The following is a 16818-nucleotide window of genomic DNA, read 5'->3' as shown; positions in this document are numbered from 1 at the left end:
CCTTCCTATTCCTGAGCTGCACCCATATTGCCTCACTGCACGACCTCGCTGAGGTGTCCTTCCGCAGCTGTGATATTCTCCTTAACCAGTAATGCAACTCCCCCACCCCTTTTACATCCCCCTCTATCCCGCCTGAAGCTTCTAAAGCCTGGAACATTTAGCTGCCAATCCTGCTCTTCCCTCAACCAAGTCTCTGTAATAGCAACAACATCATATTTCCAAGTACTGATCCCAGCTCTAAGTTCATCTGCCTTACCTGTTATACTTATCGCATTGAAACAAACGCACTTCAGACCACCAGTCCCGCTGTGCTCAGCAATATCTCCCTGCCTCCTCTTCCTCTTAGTCCTACTGGCCTTATTTACTATGTCCTCCTCATTTACTTCACTAGCTGTCCTACTGCTCTGGTTCCCACCCCCCTGCCACACTAGTTTAAACCCTCCCGAGTGACGCAAGCAAACCTTGCAGCCAGGATATTAGTGCACCTCCAGTTTAGATGAAACCCGTCCTTCTTGAACAGGTCCCAATGGTCCAGATATCTGAAACCCTCCCTTCTACACCAGCTGCTCAGCCACGTGTCTATCTGCACTATCTTCCTATTTCTAGCCTCACTGGCACGTGGCACAGGGAGTAATCCAGAGATTACAACCCTAGAGGTCCTGTTTTGTAACTTACTTCCTAACTCCGTAAACTGCCCCTGCAGGACCTCATCACTCTTCCTGCCTATGTCGTTGGTACAGATGTGTACCACAACCTCTGGCTGTTCACCCTCCCCCTTCAGAATGCCCTCTTTCCGTTCAGAGACGTCCTTGACCCTGGCACCGGTGAGGCAACATAACTTCCTGGAGTCTCTTGCACGTCCACAGAAGCGCCTATCTGTGCCCCTGACTATAGAGTCGCCTGTAACTATTGCTCTTCTGCGCTTTGTCCATCCCTGCTGAACAACAGTGCCAGCCGCGGTGCCACTGCTCTGGCTGCTGCTGTTTTCCCTGATAGGCCATCCCCCTCAATAGTAACCAAAACGGTATACATGTTCGAGAGGGGATTCCTGCACAGACTGCCTGCCCCTTCTCACAGTCACCCACCTATCTGCCTGAACCTTGGGTGTAACCACTTCTCTAAAACTCCTGTCTATGACGCTTTCTATGCTGCATCAATCTCTGATTCTAAGAGTAAGAGGAACAGAGAGAGAGAGAGAGAGAGCGAGAGAGAGAAAGGTTGAAAGTGGGAAGGGGAAAGAGAGACAGAGTGAAAGAAAACTTTGCATCCATTTTCTGGCGTCGGGATTGTGATTCGTGATCTGCCCATGCCCATTCTTGTTGAGGCAGGTGACACACAAACTTCATGCTGCCTCCCCATTTTCATGAATTCTGCGTGACACCCAGGGTGACCTGCGCTGCTGTCTGTCTGCATATTTAAGTGGAAGCTAACTGTGTGTCAGACTGGCTCGTGGTTCATCAAGGAATCAGCTCGATAAGGCAGTCTGTCCCTCTTAAAGGGAAGCTGCATTGGATCACAGTAGGCTGCTGCTGACTGTGAATGCTGTAATTTGAGACCAGGTAAATGGAATACTAGAGCAGATAGAAGGCTCTGCGGTGCACAGATGTGGTGATGGAGGTCTTAGTCATGGAAGGTGATAGGAGCAGAGAGGCCATGTTCCTGTGGGGTGGTGTGGATACCCTCAAGGAAAGCCCTCCGAAGGGAATGCGAGCAGGTGGATAGAGAGGTCACTGCAAGATGTCTGGCCCCGAGGACCTGGAAGCAGAGCCAGAAGAACTTTAATGAGCTCACACGGGTGGTAAATGTCAGTGAATTGATCTCCACATGGCATCTCCTACCCGCAACACCACCAAGCTCTCACACTGCTCAATGTACCACACCCCCATCACTCACCCATCAGCAGTCCCTGACACTCAGGACTCACACCTAACATTCACATACTCCACCTCACCCTCACATAACTTCCATTGATACCAGCCTCACACCCACATCCTACTGCCTCCACATACCTCCAGCTATTCAACTGTGGCATGCACATCATCCAAGCACAGTGCAACACAATGACTGACATTCTGCCTCTCTCTTACAGGACAAGGTGCCCCATAATCACAAAGAGCAGCAGTGAACTGACATCCACTGTTTAAAAAGGACAAACATTGTTGTGGTCAAATAAGAGGAAGGCCAAGAAGAGCGACTGTGACCGCCCTCCTCACCTGGCCGTAACAATTGTCAGGGTTGGAGTTGGAGAGAATATGGGGATGAACTCAGCTCAGCATTAAACAGATATCAGAGGTTGAAAACTTCCTGGTTAAACCTCAGACAACGGTCAGTGAGGGGGTTGTAGATTGTCGATAGGGAAAAGATTTTTGACTGAAACTGAAGGCAATGACTTCAGTCTTATCAGAATTTAATTCTCAAGAACACGAAATCAGTGAAATATGGTTTATGAATCTAATAGTTGGATACAGAGACATACAAGGGACACCCATAATAGCGAGGATGGGATAGTAAATAAATTGAGTCATCCTCAGAGCATAATCGTTCCGCAATTCCAATGCTGTCCAATAATCGGCAGTAACCAGGCCAAACAAAGCGGAGAAACTCCTGCTGCCCATTGTTGTAACATTCCAATCTATTGTTCTCAAATTCTGAACCATTGTTGTCATATTCTAATCTATTGTCCTCAGATTCTGATCCATTGTGGTAACATTCCATTCTATTGTTCTCAGATTCTGATCCACTGTTGTAACATTCCAATCTATTGTTCTCAAATTCTGACCCATTCTTTTAACATTCAAAGATATTGCTCTCAGATTCTGGTCCATTGTTGTAACATTCCAATCTATTGTCACCAGAGTCTGGCCCATTGTTGTATCTTTCCAATATATTGTTCTCAGATTCTGACCCATTGTTGTAACATTCCAATCTATTGTTCAGATTCTGACCCATAGTTGTAACATTCCGATCTATTGTTCTCAGATACTGACCAATTGTTGTAACATTCCAATCTATTGTTCAGATTCTGACCCATAGTTGTAACATTCCGATCTATTGTTCTCAAATTATGACCCAGTGTTGTCACATTCCAATCTATTGTTATAAGATTCTGATCCATTGTCGTAACATTCCAATCTATTGTTCTCAGATTCTGATCCTTTGTTGTAACATTCCAATCTATTGAGCTCACATTCTGATCTATCTTCTCCCTCTCTCTGCAGCCGCTGATCCCTAGTAGTGCCGGAGGTGATGCTCCCACTGATACGATGGAATGACACATTGAAAGGAGACTTTGTTAAGATGGAAACCCTCCAGAGATACATTTAAGGTCCATGGAGACTGACATTAATTACATCCACTGAACAGACAGGTTCGATTAACCCCTTTCAATTTAATTCTTTTTGTACCACAAAAAAGTTGAACATTTACTTGGTGTGAGTGGGACATATGAGGGTTTTTGAGGGAAAGTATGGTGAAAATAGCAGAAGCGCTGGTATTCTGATCTTTCAATCCTCCTTGGCTATGCGAGTGTTATCAGAGGACTGGATGGATGCAAATGTTACACCCTGTTCTCAAAAGGAGACATTAGATAAACCCTGTAACTACTGACCAGTCAGTCTAATGTCGGTGGTTAGACATTTCTGGAGGCCGTAACCCAGTACAAAAGTATATTTCTAGGAAAAACAGGAGATAATAAATGACAAACAGCACGGATAGGTTAATGGAAAACCATGTCTGATAATCTTCATCAAGTTCATTGATGACATAACTGTGAATGTTGTTGAGGATAGTGTGTTTCTTGTTACGTATATAGACTTTCAGAAGGCCTGTGATCAAATGACATTTCATAGACCTGTTATGAAAAACGGAACACATGGATTAATGTGACAGTGACAGTGTGGATATGACATTGACTCTGGGACAGAACACAGAGAGAAGTGATGAACAGTCATTGATCAGTCTGGGGGAGGAGGAGAATACAGTTCTGTTTCTCAGGGGTCCGTATTTGAACCAGTGCTCTTCCTGACATATAAATATAGAAACGACAGCGACTTAGACTTAAACAAGAAACATAATTTCAACGCTTGCTGGTGACAAGAAACTCATAAATATGGGTTGCAAAGGCACAGACCACAGAATCATCCCATCTCACATGCTTGTTTTTTCTATTTATTCTGGATTCTAATCCAACACAAATTTATTTCTCACTCAGTAATTTATTTGTGTGTGATTTTCGTGTGAGTGTGTGCGTGAATGTGTACCGTATATTTTTATTATTTTATTTAGATTCATTTTAGATTTTAAAGTATAATTAACTCACTTCTTGTTTAGACTAACAAAAAACCTGTCTGATTGGTTCTTTCACGATCACAACAAAGGTAAAAGGTAAAATACTCACTGAGGTGGTCAGCATATCCACTGCTAAAAATGAATAAACTCTGTTGCGATCAAATGAAAGATAGGACAAGAGGGGACCTGGGAACCCTCCTCACCTGGCTGTAACAGAAATTTGGAGGTTCCAGAGATTGTAACCCAACGACAAACGAGAAATTGGAAGTGTCAGAGTAATACCGCACAGAAACAGTCCCTTTGGTCCACCGTGTCTGTGCTGGCCATCAAGCTTACCTATTCGAATACCATTTTCCAAAACATGGCCTGTAATCTTGTATGCTATGGCGCTTCAAGTGCTCGTCTAAATACTTCTTATATGTTGTGAGGGGTCCTGACTCTACCACCTCTTCAGGCAGTGTGTTCCAGTTTCCAACCAGCCTCTGGGTGCAAACAAAAATGCCCTCAAATCACCTCTGAACCTCCTGTCCCTTACTTTAAATCTATTCCCCTTGGTTATTGACACCTCCGCTAAGGGAAAAGGTTTATTTGTATCTGCTGTATCTATGCCCCTTATAATTTTGTATACATCAGTCAGGTCCCCCCTCAGCCTTCTCTGCTCTAAGGAAAACAACCCTAGACTTTTTACTCTCTCTTCATAACTGAAATGCTCCAGCCCAGGAAACATCCTGGTGAATCTCCTCTGCACCCTCTCCAGTGTAATTACATCCTTCCTATAGCGTAGTGTCCAGCTGTGGACTAAATAGCGTTTTGTACAGCTCCATCATAACACCGCTGCTCTGATACTGTATGTCTCAGCTAATAAAGGCATATACCATATGCCTTCCTAACCACCTTATATATCTGTCCTGCTGCCTTCAGTGATCTATGGACAAGTACTCCAAGGTCCCTCTGACGCTCTGTACTTACGAGGGTCCTACCATCCATTATATATTCCCTTGCCTTATCAGTCCTCACAAAATGCATCACCTCACACTTATCAGGATTAAATTCCATTTGCCACTGCTCTGCCCATCTTACCAGCCCATCTATATCAGCCTGTAATCTAAAGCTTTCCTCAGTGTTGACGACAGCACCGATTTTTGTGTCATCTGTGAACTTACAGATCATACCTCCTATATTCACATCTAAATAATTAATGTACACTACGAACAACAAGGGCCCCAGCACCGATCCCTGCGGTACACTACTGGTCACAGGCTTCCAATCGCAAAAATAACCCTCATCCATCACCCTTTGCCTCCTGCCACGAAGCCAATTTTGGATCCAATTTGTCAAATTACCCTGGATCCCATGGGCTCTTACCATCTTAAACCATTTCCCATGCGGGACCTTATCAAAAGTCTTACTGAAGTCCATGTAGACTGCATAAGCTGCTTTACCCTCATTGACACATCTGGTCACCTGCTCTAAAAATTAAATCAAATTTGTTGGAAATGATCTCCTCCTGACAAAGCCATGCTGACAATCCTTGATTAATCCCTGCCTCTCCAAGTGGAAATTCATCCTGTCCCTCAGATTTATTTCCAATCGTTTCTCAACCACTGATGTTAGACTCACTGGCCTGTAATTACGTGGTTTATTCCAGCTACCCTTCTTGAATACTGGTACTGCATTCGCAGTCCTCCAGTCCTCTGGTACCTCTCCTGTGGTCAGAGAAGTGGTAAAAACAACTGATCCTGAGGGAAAAAAACCTAAAAATGCCAATGCAGGTTTTATTGTGGTTTTCACTGCTAGAACACTAAAATGTCCACATTCTAAGCCCGTATCTTCCTAAGCCACAGCATACGAATGTATGAACATACGAATTAGGAGCAGGAGTAGGTCACTTGGCCCCTCGAGCCAGCTCTGACATTCAATAAGATCATGGCTAATCTGATTGTAACCTCGACTCCACATTCCCACCTACCCTCGATAACCTTTCACCCCCTTGTTTATCTACCTCTGCCTTAAAAATATGTAAAGATCCTGCTTCCACTGCCTTTCAAGCAAGATAGTTCCGAAACCTCTCGACCCTCTGAGAGAAAGCAATTCTCCTCGATTCTGTTTTAAATGGTCGACAAGTTATTTTTAAACAGTGACCCCTAATGCTAGATTGTCCCACAAGGAATAACATCCTTTCCATATCCACCCTGTCAAGACCCATCATGATCTTATATGTTTCAATCAAGTCGCCTCTTGCTCTTCTAAATTCCAGCGGATACAAGCTTAGCCTGTCTAATCTTTCTTTATAAGACAAACCAGCCATTCCACGTATTAGTCCAGTAAACCTTTTCTGAACTGCTTCCTAAGCACTTCCATCCTTCCTTAAATAAGGAGACCAATACTGTACACAGTACTCAGGATGTGGTCTCACCAATGCCCTGTAAAGCTGAAGCATAATCCCCCTACTTTTGTATTCAATTCCACTCACGATAAACGATAACACTCTGTTATATTTCCGCATTACTTGCTGTACCTGCATACTAACCTTTTGTGATTCATGCACTTGGACACCAAAATACCTCTGCATCTCAGAGCTCTGCAATCTCTCACCATTTAGATAATATGCTTCTTTTTGATTCTTCCTGCCAAAGTGGATAATTTCACTCTTTCCCACATTATACTCCATTTGCCAGGTCTTTGCCCTCTCACTTAACCTATCTATATTCCTTTGAAGCCCCTTTATGTAATCTTCACAAGTTACGTTACTACCTATCTTTGTGTCAACAGCGAATTTAGCAACCATACCTTTGATCCTTTCATCCAAGTAATTGATATAAATTGTAAAAGGTTGAGGGTGCAGCTCAGATCCATGTGGCTCACCACTCATTACATCTTGCCAACAAAAAATGACACATTTATGCCTACTCTCTGTTCCCTGTTAGCTATCCAATCTTCTATCCATGCCAATGTGTTACACCCTAGACCATGAGCAATAAACGTACGGCAATAACCTTTGATGTGGCACCTTATCAAATGCATTCTGGAACTCGAAGTACAGTACATCCACCCATTCCCCTTTACCAAAGCACATGTTACTTCTTCAAAGAACTCCAATAATTTGATTAAACATGACTTCCCTTTCATAAAATCATGTTGACTCTGCCTGATTACCCTGAATTTTTCTAAGTACCTAATATTACATCTTTAATAATAGCTTCTGACATTTTCCCGAAGATAGATGTTATACTAACTGGCCTGTAGTTTCCTGCTTTCTGTCTCCCTCCCTTTTTCAATAAAGGAGTTACATTCGCAATAATGGGGTTACATACAGAGTGAAGTAACTTGGGACAGGTTAAAATCCCTGTCTGTTGAAAAGTTGAGTAATATAGTTGGACAGTTAGGGATTACTTTCCGTCCAAAAGCTAGGAAACTCGAAATCCTAAGACTTGTGGCAAACCATTTTTCACTTGCAGCTGAAGACTCAAACAGGGTTAGAATCACTAATAGATAGAGTAATGTTATCTGAGGTAAAACTTGAACAGAAGAGATTAGAATTAGAATTCCGGGAGAGAGAGAAAGAGCAGAGTGAGTGTCAAGAAAGGGAAAAAGTAAGAGTGTTCAAGAAGGAGAAGGAGAAAAGGGAGTTAAGGCGGCTCAAACAACTAGTGAGGGAACTACCCCTAGCTCATGACCATATGCTGAGCTCTTAAGCGTCTCCCAGTACATGGCAAAGTTCAATGAGGAGGTCGTGGCAGAATTTTTCGTCACTTTTGAACACCTTGCAAAGCAGCTGAAATGGCCGGCAGAGAGCTGGATGCTGTTTTTACAAAGCAAGGTAGCAGGAAAAGCTCATGAGGTTCATTCACTGTTGCCAGATGAATGTTCCTCAGATTATGAGATGACTAAAAATGCTATCCAGGGCGCATATGAGATAGTACTGGAGGTGTACCAGCAAAAATTCCAAACGAACCTTCTGAAAGCAGCCTGACTAAATGACCTGGCGTTCAAAAGAGCCAAGCAATTCAGGAACATAGGAGCAGCAGTAGGCCATTCAGCCCCTCAAGCCTGTTCCGCCGTTTAATATGATACTGGCTGATCATGCACTTAAATACCTTTTCCCACACAATCCCTATTTCCCTTTATGTCATTGGTATTCACAAATCTGTCAATCTCTGCTTGAAACATGCTCACTGACTGAGCTTCCACAGCCCTCTGGGGTAGAGAATTCCAAAGATTCACCTCTCTCTGAGTAATTACATTTCTCCTGATCGAAGTAGCATTTCTCTTATTTTGAAATTCTGCACCCTGATTCTAGACTGTCCAACCAAGGGAAACATGTTAACTGCATCGACCCTGTCTATCTCTTTAAGTATTTTGTGGATTTCAATGAGATCACCTCTCATTCTTCAAAACTCTAGCGAATACAGCCCCAGTTTCCCAAATCTCTTTTCATAGAGCAATCCCGCCATCCCAGGAACAAGTCTGGTGAATCTTCGGTGCACTCCCTCTATGGCAATAATATCCATCCTAAGGTAAGGGGACCAAAACTGCACACAGTACTCCAGGTGCGGTCTAGCTAAGGTTCCATACAATTGAAGCAAGACTTCACTACTCCTGAACTCAACTCCTCTTCTGATAAAGGCTAACATACCATTAGCCTTCCTAATTGCTTGCTGCACCTGCATGTTAGCTTGCAGTGATTTATTGACAAGGACACCCAGGTCCATCTGTCCATCGACACTTCCTAATCTCTTACCATTTAAGAATAACTCTGCACATCTATTCCTCCTACCAAAGTGATCAAGTCATATTTTTCAACATTATATTACATCTGCCATGTTCTTGCCCACCCCTCATTAAGTCTTTCCTAATGCCCTTGAAGCCGCTTTGAATCTTCCTCACAACATACATTTCCAACTAGTTTTGTGTCATCTGTGAACTTAAAACTATTACTTTGGTCCCCACATCCAAACCATTGATATATATTGTGAACAGCTGGAACCCAAGCACTGATCCCTGCGGTACCCCACTAGTCACAGCCTGCCAACACGAGAATGACCCGTTTATTCCTACTCTCTGTTTCCTGTCAGTTAGCTAATCCTTAATCCAAGCCAGTATATTACCTCCTATCCCATGTGCTTTAATTTTGCTAACCAACCTCCTGTGGGTGAATTTATCAAAAGCCTTCTGATAATCCACCGACTCCCCCTTTCTATTGTCAGTAACATCCTTACAAAACTCCAAAATGTTCATCAAACATGATTTGCCATTCATAAATCCATGTTGATTCTGTCCAATCAGATCCATTTATCACACCCTTTAGAATAGATTCTAGCATTCTCCATACTACAGGTCTGTAGTTGCCAATTTTCTCTCTCCCTCCCTTTATTAAAAAGTGGGGTGACATTTGCTACCATTCAATCTGCAGGAGGTTTTCCAGAATTGATAGAATTTTGAAAGATGATCACCAATGTATCTGCAATCTCCATAGCTACTTCTTTCAAGACTCTGGGATATAGAATATCAGATCCTGGGGAATTGTCAACGTTCAGCCCCATTAATTTCTCCAATACAAAGTTCTTACTGACACAAATTTCCTCCAATTCCTCATTCTCGCAAATCCCTTCGATCTCTAATTCTGGGAGATTTCTTGCATCTTCATCAGTGAAGATAAACACAAAGTAATCACTTAGCTTCTCTGTCATTTCTCTATTCCCCATTATAAATTCTCCTGATTCTACCTTTAATGGACCCATATTTGTCTTTGAAAAACGTTTCTTTTTTACATACCTGTAGAAGATTTTACAGTCTTTTTTTTTTATGTTTCTTTTGATCGGTAGATATGGACACTCAAGGTAGAACCCACATATGAAAACCTTAGAGCGGTGATCCTTCTCGAGGAGTTCACAAACTCGCTTCCCCTCCCATTAAAACCCACATCGAGGGATAAAAGGTTCAAGGAGCCAGACAGGTTGCAATTCTGGCTGATAAATTTTCCCTTGTACACAAGGCCTTTACCCTAAAGGGAAACCCTTCCCTAGTCACATCAAAGAACCGAGAATAAAAGGTGGGAGGGTAATAGGAGCTCAAACAGCCATGGCAAGGAGGAAAAGCGGGACACATGGGGCCCATCCTCAGGCCAAATAGGACGGTACTGAGAGCAGGGGTAATGGATGAAGATCTGTGTGTTTCCACTGTAATAAGGCAGGTCACCAACGAGCTGAATGATGGAAGCGACGGGCAAAACCTGAAGGATTAAACAGGGTCCACCAGATCAGTGCAGGAAAACGGGCCCTGATGGAAAGTACAGCAGATGAGGCTGTGCCTTTAACTGCGGCAGTCAGACCCAGTAAACATACCGCAGAGAGTGCGGGAAAATTTAACAAAATCCTGGAGATTTACCAGGAACTTTTCCCAAGGCAAGGTGAAACCATACCCTTGAGTGAGGCAAGCAAGACCATAGTCATACTGAGGGATACATGGGCCACCCAATCCCTTCTGCTGGGAAAAGGGAAAATCTTCCCTCCAGAGAATGCAGTAAATACGAGAGTGTTAGTGAATGGTATCAGAAGACAATATCTGTCCATACCTTTATGATTATGATTAGAGATACAGCACTGAAACAGGCCCTTCGGCCCACCGAGTCTGTGCCGAACATCAACCACCCATTTATACTAGTCCTACACTAATTCCATATTCCTACCAAACATCCCCACCTGTCCCTATATTTCCCTACCACCTACCTATACTAGTGACAATTTATAATGGCCAATTTACCTATCAACCTGCAAGTCTTTTGGCTTGTGGGAGGAAACCGGAGCACCCGGAGAAAACCCACGCAGACACAGGGAGAACTTGCAAACTCCACACAGTCAGTACCCGGAATCGAACCCGGGTCCCTGGAGCTGTGAGGCTGCGGTGCTAACCACTGCGCCACTGTGCCGCAGTGTCCACAGTGACTGGACATGTTGGTGTATGAAAAATCGAAGCCCGCATAAGACAGCATCTTGACTGGATACTACTCCACAAAGATATTGGGTCCACTTGGAGTGAGACTCAGTTTCAGCACCGGTAACCATGGGGATTGTCCCTAGTTTACCACTGGATGTGTCGACCTGCTCCTGGGTAATGATCTGACGGGGGGAAAGGTGGCAGATTCCCCACTAATTCATAAGAGACCAAAAGAGGTCAGGGAGACAGAGCAGTTTCAGGAAAAGGTCCCTGACAATCTCCCTGATTGTGTGGTGACTCGGTCCATGGCCAAACAATCCCCTGCCTGGCACTCCAAACGGATGACCCTACTGTCTGGTTGTCTGAACCCATCTTTGGGAAGTTAGAGGACCCAAAGGATGTGTTAAACAGATCTTCCTTAGTTGAGACTCAACAACCAGACCCAGTGTTGAAAACATAGCACAGACTTTCCAAACCAAAACTGAAGCAGAGGGAGTTGCAGATTGCTACTATTTAAAGAATGAGGAACTAATGAGGAAGTGGAGATCTCCTCACACCAGCAGATGAAGAGTGGACAGTGCTTCACCAGATACTGGTGCCACTGAGGTCCCTCAAAGAGATATGAAGAATGGCCCACGAACTTCCAATGACTGGACATGTTGGTGTATGAAAAATCGAAGCCCGCATAAGACAGCATCTTGACTGGATACTACTCCACAAAGATGTGATGGAGTTCTGCAATACTGGTCACATGTGCCAGGTTGTGGTGAAGCTCCAACCCACAGTAAAACCTGCAACCTGAATTCCCATATCAGCTTTTGGGTAACCCTTCAGCAGAATGCTGGTGGATTCTGTGGGACACCTTCCCAAAACAAAACTGGATTACCAGTATCTTCTCACTATTATGGATGTGGTGATGCGATTCCCAGAGGCCATTCCCTCGAAGAACTATCTCTGCCAAGTTAGTGATAGAGGGGCTAACCCAATCTTTACACGATATGGACTACCTGCTGAGATCCAGATGGATCAGGGCACACATTTTATGTCCAGTATTTTTGAAAAGGTCATGGGTATTCTGGACATAACCCAGCTAAGGTCCTCAGGCTACCACCCGCAGTCACAAGGGGCTTTGGGGCGGTACCACCAGACGCTAAAGACGATGATCAGGCCATGCTGCTATGAGTAACCCCATGACTGGGAAAAAGGGCTGGGATTTCTCCTGTTCGTTACCAGGAACTTATCCACTGAGTCCATTGGCTTTAGTCTCTTTGAATTAGTTTATGGACACGAGGTGAGAGGTCCTCTTAAACTAATCAAGGAGAAGTTTTTGGGACACAGGGATGAGTCTTCCATGTCATAATACATTTCCATGCTCTGGAAGTGGCTCACGAGAGCCTGTGCAATTGCTCAAGAACACCTAAGGATCTCCCAGGCAGCTATGAAAAGTTAAGCAGGCAAAAATGCCAAGACTAAAACATTTCAGGACAGAGACCATGTATTGTTACTACTCCCAATGCAGGGTGAACCTTTGAAAGTCCGGTTCAATAGTCCATATCGAGTGGCAAAAGAAATAGCCATTTAAATTATTAAATTGACACCCCAGACCAAAGACACAACGCACTGGCTGTGGTGGGGACAGACAAGTACAGATCTGTCAGACTGTCAGGAGAGAAGAATTGAAAAGGACAGTGAGGACAGGTTAGACGAGGGCCAGGTAGATTCCCAACAGGAACCTCCTACTCTCCGATTAGCCAACCCTGAAATGTTAGTTAAATTAGACCACACACTCTCCTTCTTAAATCCAGGTCAAAGAGGCACCCTATAAAAGCTGCTGACAGCATTTTGAGAAAGCTGCAAGGACAAAGAAAGTTCCCAAAAAGGCAAGCCAATAGTGAGGGAGATGCCTCACTAAGTCGAGGAGCCGCAGGAGAGTGCAGTGAAAGATGGACAGCCACCTGCGAGCCATAAAGTCCCAGAGGGCATAGATTAGAGATACAGCACTGAAACAGGCCCTTTGGCTCACCGAGTCTGTGCCGAACAACAACCACCCATTTATACTAATCCGACACTAATCCTATATTCCTACCAAACATCCCCACCTGTCCCTATATTTCCCTACCACCTACCTATACTAGTGACAATTTATAATGACCAATTTACCTATCAACCTGCAAGTCTTTTGGCTTGTGGGAGAAAACCGGAGCACCTGGAGAAAACACACGCAGACACAGGGAGAACTTGCAAACTCCACACAGGCAGTACCCGGAATCGAACCCGGGTCCCTGGACACGAGGTGAGAGGTCCTCTTAAACTAATCAAGGAGAAGCAATCCCTGGAGCTGTCAGGCTGCAGTGCTAACCACTGCGCCACTGTGCCGCCCATAGGGCCAGTTAGAAAAATTATCCTCCCCATAATAAAGGGAAAAGGGAAGGGAAAATTCCTTAAAGTAAACAGCACTTGTGTACCTCACCAGAAAGCTAAAAGTAAGGTCAGTGTGGATCTACCCACTGAAGAAGCCAATGATCAGGTCAAAACTTGAAGCTAATCAAACCTAACAGTTTCAAAGCAGAACTCAGCAAGAACAAAGGCCTGGAGGAAATCTCAGACACATCACAGGGGCTAAAAAACAATTTATTACACACTGTCAGTTTAGTGAGAAAAATGATCAAGGTGCAGGAACCCGAATAGTTAAAGCTTAATTGCAGGAGAGAGCGAAAAAACACAATGTAATCGCTGGTGCATTGTCCAGGGTCGAACCCGACACATAACCATCCCAGACAAAACTCCTATAATTAAATCAGTACAACTGTAACAGACAATGTCAGCTGCAGTAATTCTAAGATTAATATGTGAATTTGGGAAGTGATTATTGAGAATCAATGTGTGTTTCCTTCTTTTTATTCCCACAATTCTGCAATGAAATGTTCCTGTTATCACATGTTTTCCCCCATGTGCTGTGGCGGTGTCAAGATAAAACAATATGCCAAATAATGAAATTTAATTCATCGTTTGGAAACTTACAGTAAACTTTTAATAGAAAACAAATCTTGCAGTTAACCTTGAAAAAACTGGCAGCCAAGATGCCCACCGAAATTTGCATCTGACAGACCTTTTCACATTCTAAGGCCTACAATAGGAGACACATGTCTGAAGAGCCTGGACCCAAATCATTGGCTTGCTCCAGTGATTGAATTACCCAATATTACATTCAATAACACGGCAAACAAGGCCATCCTGACACATTGACTTTGAAAGAGCAAACTCCTCCGAGAGTAAATACTGGGCTCCTGAACCCTGGGGAGTTGGAAGTTCCTAACCTTGACTCACATGAGATGGGGCCAGATGATACACTGAGGCAGTCAGGAGACTGTCTGTCTATCTCTGTGAGAGCTGGGAGTTTCTCCTGGACAAAAACAGACAAGTCAGTGATTCAAAAAGTGCTGGAGCAGAAGGGCTGTGTTTCCCTCACTCCCCTCCCTCTCTCTCCGTCTCTCTCTCCAGATAACATCACAAATTTGAAAACCACATGCGACTGTGGGCCCTCCAAGCCTACAGATTGCTACAGACTGAGGCATCAGGGGACGAAAGCCACCTACAAATCTGCCTCAAAGAAAACCCAGAGCCATGTGGACCAGCCACAAACTTCACTTTGACCAGAAAAAGACTTCAAGGATACAACTTCAGCTGTAAGACCACGGAATGGTCAAACCTCACAGAATGTGTTTTTTTTCAATATTTATTCTGGACTCCAATCCAACCACAAATTTACTTCTCGCTCTGTTATATACTTGTGTGTGATTCTCGTGTGAGTGTGTGCGTAAATGTGTTCTGTTATTTACTGATTTTATTTAGATTGGGTTTATATTGTTAAGTACAATGAACTCACCTCTTTCATGTTTAAACTCAAGAGAGCCTGTCCAATCGGTTCTTTCACCACCACACCAAAGGGAAAATGTAAAGCACTCACTGAGACGTTAAGCATATTCACTGTTTGTAAAGGACAAACACTGTTGTGGTCAAACAAAGACGAGCGACTTTGACCCCTCCTCACCTGGCCATAACAATTGGCAGGGTTGGGGATGGAGAGAATATGGGGATGAACTCAGCTCAGCATTAAATTGATACCAGAGGTTGTAAACTTCCTGGTTCAGCCTCAGACAATGGCCAGCGGGGGGCGGGAGGGGGAGTTCAGATCGTGGATAGGGAATAGAGTTTGTGACAGAAACTGAAGCCAACGGTTTCAGTCTTCTCACGATTTAAATGACAAGAACACTAAATCAGTGAAACATGGTTTATGAATCTCAGAGAGTTACCAGGGACACCAATAATAGCGAGTATGGGGTAGTAAATAAATTGAATCATCTTCAGAGCAGAATAGATCCGCCGTTCTAATGTTATCCAAAAATAATCTGCAGTAAGACGGTCAAACCAATAGGATAAACTCCTGTCCATTGCTGTAACATTCCCATCTATTGTTCTCAGATTCTGACACATTGTTGTAACATTCCAATCTATTGTTCAAATTCTGATCTATCCTCTCCCTCTCTCTGCAGCCGCTGATCCCTGTTCGTGCCGGGGTTGATGCTCCCGCTGACACTATAGGATAACACATTGAAAGGAGTCCTGTATTAATAGAAGAGGGAAACCCTCCAGTGACACTATTAGGGTCCATGGAGACGGACATTAATTACAGTCACTTAACAAACAGGTTCAGTTAACACCTTTCAATGCAACACATTTTGTTTCACAATAAAGTAGAACATTTATCCAGTCTGGATGGGATGTATGATAGTTACTGAGGGAAGGAATGGTAGAAATAACGGAAGCACTGGACAGAATTCTTTTTAATCCTCCTTGGACATGGCAGTGATACCAGAGGACTGGAGGATTGTAAATAATGCACTGTTTGAAAAAGGATAGGTTGGATAAACCCTGTAACTATCAGTCTAATGTTGGTGGTTGGAGACTTCTAGAAGTCACAACCCAGTCACAAAAATATATCTTACTTGTAAAAACATGGGTTAATCAATGACAAGCAGCACGGATAGGTTAATGGAAAATAATTTCTGATAATCTTGATCGAGTTCGTTGAGGACATAACTGTGAATGTTAATGAGAATAGCGTGTTTGATGTAATATAATAAGAGAAAGTTTAAGACACAGAAAGAGGCCACTTGGCCCATTGTGTCTGCGCTGGCCGATAAATGATCCACCTATTCTAACCCCACCTTCCAGCATTTGATCCATAGCCTTGCAGGTGATGGCACCTGAGTTGAACATCCAGACTCCTTTTGACTGAGTGTAGGTATTCTGCCTCAACTATCTTTTCAGGCAGAAAGTTTTAGACCCTTACTATAAACAGGGGACCCCGTACTGAGCCCTGTGGAACACCACTGGCAACAATCCTCCAGTCACTAAAATACTCGTCAACAATTACCCTTTAATAAAAACAAGAAATGCTGAAAATACTCAGCAGGTCTGTCAGCATCTGTGGAGAGAGAAACAGAGTTACTTTTGCAGGTCAGTGACACATCATCACTGAACAGAATCATTAACACTGCTTCTTTCTCCACAGATGCTGGTAGACCTGCTGAC

The 16818-nt window shown here is 43.6% G+C and overlaps 1 protein-coding gene across 1 annotated transcript in view; it reads right to left on the bottom strand.

Moving 5' to 3' along the window:
- LOC137364427 (probable G-protein coupled receptor 139) overlaps window positions 1-15690 on the bottom strand; it is a gene marked incomplete at its 5' end in the record, with an annotated part of 136645 nt that extends 120955 nt beyond the window's left edge. The window contains one exon of the mRNA XM_068027649.1: window positions 15537-15690. Within this exon, the coding sequence (XP_067883750.1) occupies window positions 15537-15690 (154 nt within the window). The remainder of the gene's footprint in view (window positions 1-15536) is intronic.
- Window positions 15691-16818: the final 1128 nt, after the last annotated feature.

Source organism: Heterodontus francisci, unplaced genomic scaffold, assembly GCF_036365525.1.
Source record: "Heterodontus francisci isolate sHetFra1 unplaced genomic scaffold, sHetFra1.hap1 HAP1_SCAFFOLD_222, whole genome shotgun sequence".
NCBI classification, from domain to species: Eukaryota; Metazoa; Chordata; class Chondrichthyes; order Heterodontiformes; family Heterodontidae; genus Heterodontus; species Heterodontus francisci.
Note: the sequence above shows the minus strand (reverse complement) of the source record. Positions and strands in the feature narration are given on the sequence as shown.